Consider the following 5,778-nt stretch of genomic DNA (forward strand, 5'->3'; position numbering starts at 1 on the left):
AAACAAAAGCGTCGGCAAAAGTTTAAAAAACGTTGGGAAAAATCTTTCCTGACGCAAAATGCAGCGTCGCTAGCGCGTCGCCAAAAGTGCGTCAAGGAAAGTATTTGGCGACGCCAATACACTGCGTCGCCAAAAGTACACTTTTGGCGACGCGTCATGCGTCGGGAAAAGTATATCTTTTAGCGACGCATAATATTTTGCGTCGGCAAAAGTGTACTTTTGGCGACGCATGCAGCGTCGGCAAAAGCTATGCGTCGGCAAAAGTATAGCTTTTAGCGATGCAAAATTGTTCGTCGCTAAAACTATACTTTTGGCGACGCAAGTTAGCGTCGGCAAAAGTGCAGCTTTTAGCGACGCAGAGTGAAACGTCGCTAAAAGCTATACTTTTGGCGACGCAAGATAGCGTCGCTAAAAGCTATACTTTTGCCGACGCAAGGTAGCGTCGGCAAAAGTATAATTTTTGGCAACGCATAATTATGCATCGGTAAAAAGTATAATTTTATCGACACTAATTTGCATCGACAAAAGTAATATCTTTTCTGTCAACTACAAGCCTACACTGAACCTGAACATCCACAAAAAATTTGCTCACATTCACATCAACAAAGAAACCAAACATCAAATTATACTCCAAACAAGTTGCATATTATGATAAACAAGGAATTTGCTCCAATTGCAAAATAATTACATTCATTTCCATTTCCAAGTCAACACTCAAAGACCTGTTTAAATATTCTAGTTTGCCATATTCAGTGTTTTCCATTTCAGAGAATGACACATTATAAGATTTACAGTAAACTAAACTAAGTTGAAATAAAGAAAACATGAAGTGAAAGAATGGCATGATCAGTGAACCTCTTCACAGATGAAGGTATATTCTCTGGTAGAGTTTTTGCGACTCTGTCTAACTCCTGCATTTGTTGCTTTGCAGTCACTCTATCAGGGCCACAGTACATATCCATAAGCTCTTTCATGTGTGGTAGCCTTTCCATCAGTTCTTTGATTATTTCCTGTTAGAGAAAATGCAACGTCATATTATCAGCTACATATATATAGCTCAAACAAATACTATTCGTACAATTTTCAGAATTCATCGTATTTTCCCTCCAACTATTTTGTTACATTTCCTTCTGCAGTGAAAATATATAGCTCAAACAAATACTATTCGTACATATATATATTTCCAGCAGTATGTATATTTCCCAATTATTATTATTATTATTATTATTTTGGGGAAGGTGGTAAGAGGTTTAGCTGCTTTTTTTTATACACTAATGTGAAGTAGCAACCTGCCATCTCTAGTTAGTATCTGTCCCTAGTTAAAGAGGTTTGCTGTAGCATCAAAGAGGGTTATAAATGATACCCAATAACCTATCTGATCATTTGGATAATTATCAGTTCAGATTTCTTTTTAAGTCCATCTAGTTCCATAAATTCTGAAGGAAAAGCACATTCATACTGACAGTAAATGTTACTCTGCTCAGACTTGGATATGATTGACTAATAAAACAGCACATATGAGCATCCGCCTTACCTGGATGCCATGTCAGATTCTTTAGCATTTCAATGTTGATCCTATAATGGCGGCGGCCGCGGCAACACTAACAACAAAGCAGTTATCCAAAAACTTATGGGTTTCTGCTCTAATCCTTTTCACCATTTATCTCTATTTAGGCTCTGGAAGCTAGCTTTCTAGTGTTCAGATAACCAAATCACACTAGCAGCCTCACTCTGCAATAGTCATTTCACAAAACTTGATTACTGTTTTGTGGTTTATCCTAATTTACATAAATGACAATGATATTCGAGAGTATGAGATGGTGTGACAAGCTTGGAGGGGCTACCACATTGCAGGCAATCTTCACATTAGTGTATAAAAAAAAGCAGCTAAACCTCTTATGCAAGTGAACTCCAGAATTGGAAAGAGTAGAAAGAGTATGACTTACAAAAAACAATTGGGAATAGTTTTAATTGTTCATGTGCTCTCTGTGGAGAGGAAAACATCCCGGAGCTGAGGGCAAACACTAAAAGTGGCTCTGGGGGCGTCAATTGAGTATATTCTGTGCTCCTCTGATATTTTAAAGGTATGAATAGCCAAAGCCAAAGCCTAAAGGTAATTTTACGGTTTATCTTATGAGCATCGAATATCGAAACATTAGAACCCGAAAATATGAAGGAAAATATACATACTATTTGTGGATGATGGGGTGGAGGTTTCATCTTTAGAATGACAAATTCAATGTCGGCTGGACTGAATGATTGACCTCTTATAGTATAAGATACCTGCATCAGTCACATAATATTGTCACTAAATTTCAGTTCTTACTTGAATTCTGATTTACCCTAGGAAATAGAGAAGAGAAGTCATCAATATGAACCTTTTGCATTAGAGCAAAGAACTTGATGTCATTTCTTGGAACTCCATATGCTAGGTAGGCCTGATAGATTTTGAAACAGCATGAGTTTAGAAGCAATTAAGGTATAAAGATATAAACAAATCTCAATTCCTACAGAATTTTTTTTAAAAGTTACATCTCATGGTAAAAAATGAATCCGTGTTATACTTACATGCATTATCAATGAATTATACAAATTGATCCAAAATGCCAGCTTCTGGTCATTGTTCATAGTGGATGGATCCACTTTTGCCAGTTCCCCCAAAAGGAATCTGCAGGAAAATAAGAAGAAAATGAGGATATAGTAAAGTAAAGAAAATCTAATGAAGTACATAGCGTCTCGTTGTCGGAGATAACATTGATGTTGCAGTAAATGGAGATAAGACAGCGTGGACTATCATCATCATATCCTTAATTTCATATCAATTGGTTACTATTGAAGCATGTCATATGTTTTGAAAGCTCCCAAAAATTATCACAACGAATTAACAAGAGAATCACAGTAAGTAAGAATCTAATACAAAATGTATAAGTCACAAAGCTAAGTACATAGACCATACAATATCATGGGTCAATTTATTTAGTCAACGTGGGACTCAATGCAGAGATCGTACAATCTTAACTACAACATTGCTCATTGAAAAATAACCAACGTGAATCTTTTCAGAGTGTCCGCAGCATACTCAATTTGTTCCTTCCCAACAGAAATAGTCAATTTGTCCGCAGCATACTCAATTTTCAGAGTGTCCGCAGCATACTCAATGCAGGGTAAAATAAATTAATTAGACATGTTTTTTACCCTCTCAGAAGTAGTCAAACGTATCATGAAACTCGACTCTACATTGGTCCAAATCAATCTATGCTTGAATATGTTGACATGCATTTCAAGTGTTTGGAAGGATTACTAGACAATCTGAAATAGGACTATCAAAAACATGTAAGGAGTTATGTCAGACCATCATATTTAAAAAAAACTACTTACAGATGCACATGTGAATGAAAATTCCCAACCAATCGCTACAAATTTTGATAAACATAAAGAACATTTTTAGAAAGGTGCAGACATATGGAGCCATAAAGACATGGAAAATAGTACCGAATAGAACTAGATAAAACTAGATAAAACATTAACCGTCCAGTTAAGTGCAAGTAAAATGTGTTTAAAATTGTTCATACCATTCGTCGGAATTAATTCTTTTAATTCACTGTTTTCAGAAGGACACCTTTCTGAATCTCCACTTTCAAGCTCAGTAGCCATTTTTGAAGTAGCATCGTCCTCAGCAACGAAGGAGGTTGTGACGCTAACAAGTGGAAATATTGCAATCCTTGATACTTGGTTGAATACTGCAATAGACACACCAACAGCTGCAAGCTCAACTGGGCCTGCAATTGATGAACAAAGATCATCAATCTATTAGTTGGCTAAAGAAAATGCAGGGTACGGATTGTTGAATATATTTTAAAACCAATTTCTATATTTCATCAATTTCTTGTAAGGTGTTTTTCAAGGAGTACAACAAATCAACATAATTCAGAATTTAAACCTAATAATTCAGAATTTAAACCTAATAATTCAGAATTTAAACAACTGGGGTTTCGATCAAAGAGTACCTTATCACCGGCGAAATTAGGGGTTGCTGACGGCGTAAGGGGACCTGGACGGCGGGGTGGTGGCGAAGAGGAGAGAGGCGGAGGGTTGAGGCTGAGGTGGCAGCGGCGGAGAGGAGGGAGGAGGAGCGGCGGTGGGTGGTGATGAGGCTGGAGGTGGCGACGGCGGCGTGGGGAGGCGGCGCTGGGGGTTCGGGCGGCACGGATCTGGGAAGGAGGAGGGGTCCGTCGCTGAGGTGGGAGGGCGGCGGCGAATGGAAGAGGGAGAAGCGGAGAGAGGATTTGAGAGAGATGGGGTTTTGAGATAGGGATTTGAGCGGCGAACCAAATAAATTGCGGGAAATGGAAAAATTTTGGACCTTTGCCGACGCTAACTCGCGTCGCCGGTATAATTTTTAGCGACCAACAGCTTTGCGTCACTAAAAAACTATATTTTTACTGACGCTACAATTTTGCGTCGCTAAAAGCTATATTTTTGCCGACGAAAATAAAAAAACATCGGGAAATCCATACATTTTTACCGACGCTAAGTTAAAACGTCGCTAATAATATACACTTTTAGCGACGCTAATTATAAACGTCAGGAAAAATATATGTTTTGCCGACGCTAACTAAAATCGTCGGGAAAAACATAATTTTTGGCGACGTATTCAACCATGCGTCGGGAATAAGCGTCGCCAAAAGTGCAATTTGTTGTAGTGTCACCAACATACAATAATAACACGATATAGCTAGACTCGAACTTCTTAAAGTAGCAACAATGATCTGAATTGCATCTTCCATAGCCATTACTCTGTATGAAGTTGTCAGACTTCTTGTACCATTATCTCGGAGCCTGTTTCAAACCATATAAGCTCTTTTTGAGCCTACACACCATCTCTTTCTTTTCCTTTCTCAATGAAGCCAACATGTTACTTCAGTAGATTTCTTCATCCAAGTCACTATGAAGAAAGACACTCTTCACATCCTACTGCTCAAGGTAGAGATTTTCGGCAACTACTAAGTTTAACACAATTCTGATGGTTGTAAGATACACGACGAGGGAAAATATCTCCGTATAATCTACTCCTTCCCGCTGTTAGAACCCTTTCACAACTAATATGGCCTTATACCTCTTTCTACCATCACTCTCATCCTTGACCCGGTAAATCCATTTGTTATGTAGGGCTTTCTTTTGTGTAGGTAGCTGAACTAACTCCCATGTCTCGTTTGAGTGGAGAGAATCCATCTCTTCTTACATCACCTGCTCCCACTGTTGAGATTCACTAACTTGCATAGCCTCTTCATAGCACTCCGGTTCTCCACCATCTATCAAGAGCAAATAATCTAGTGATGAAAGATATCTGGGATTCGATTTGGGTACCGTGGATGACCTCCTAAGCTCCACACCCTGGGTAGTAGTCTCTGCACTTGGAGTCTCCTCCGTTCTTCTGTCAGAACTAACACTGTCTCCCCCATCTAGATGTTGTTGGCCTTCTTATTTTGATGATGTTCAACAAACAATTTATTTTTAATGTTGTTTGTCTAGTGTTTGTGTTTTCGTATTTATTCTAGGCAAACAACGAGTTGGAGGATGGATGGAATTACGCTTCAACGATCATATCCAATGGAGTTTGGAGGAATTGTGGTTGAAGCTATGCTATTCAAGTTAAAGATTCAAGTTCAAGCTTCATCCGTAAGATTACCAAGTCAAGCTATTGAAGATTAAGATCAAGCTTGGGTAATTTAGTTTAGGAGTTTGTATTATGTGTGTTAGTACCTTAAGCTCAATATA

At 38.4% G+C, this 5,778-nt stretch overlaps 1 protein-coding gene across 1 annotated transcript; it reads right to left on the minus strand.

Annotated features, from left to right (window-relative positions):
- On the minus strand, positions 804-5,479 carry LOC109838266. Its single transcript, XM_020406726.1, has 6 exons — positions 4,008-5,479; positions 3,573-3,779; positions 2,569-2,668; positions 2,379-2,438; positions 2,191-2,283; positions 804-1,010 (listed from the first exon to the last, which is right to left on the minus strand). Exons 3-6 carry the CDS (start codon positions 2,626-2,628, stop codon positions 804-806), a joined length of 420 nt encoding a protein of 139 aa, XP_020262315.1. The 5' UTR covers positions 2,629-2,668; positions 3,573-3,779; positions 4,008-5,479.

Source organism: Asparagus officinalis, chromosome 1 (genome assembly GCF_001876935.1).
Source record: "Asparagus officinalis chromosome 1, Aspof.V1, whole genome shotgun sequence".
NCBI lineage: Eukaryota > Viridiplantae > Streptophyta > Magnoliopsida > Asparagales > Asparagaceae > Asparagus > Asparagus officinalis.

Bases quoted from the DNA above. Each gene is read 5' to 3' on its own strand.
- LOC109838266 (XM_020406726.1), bottom strand. From the start codon at position 2,628: ATGAACAATGACCAGAAGCTGGCATTTTGGATCAATTTGTATAATTCA. The intron at 2,284-2,378 runs GTTCATATTGAT...TGACTGATGCAG, and splicing joins TCTTTGCTCTAATGCAAAAG to GTATCTTATACTATAAGAGG. The intron at 1,011-2,190 runs GTATGTATATTT...TTTCTCTAACAG, and splicing joins CACCCCATCATCCACAAATA to GAAATAATCAAAGAACTGAT.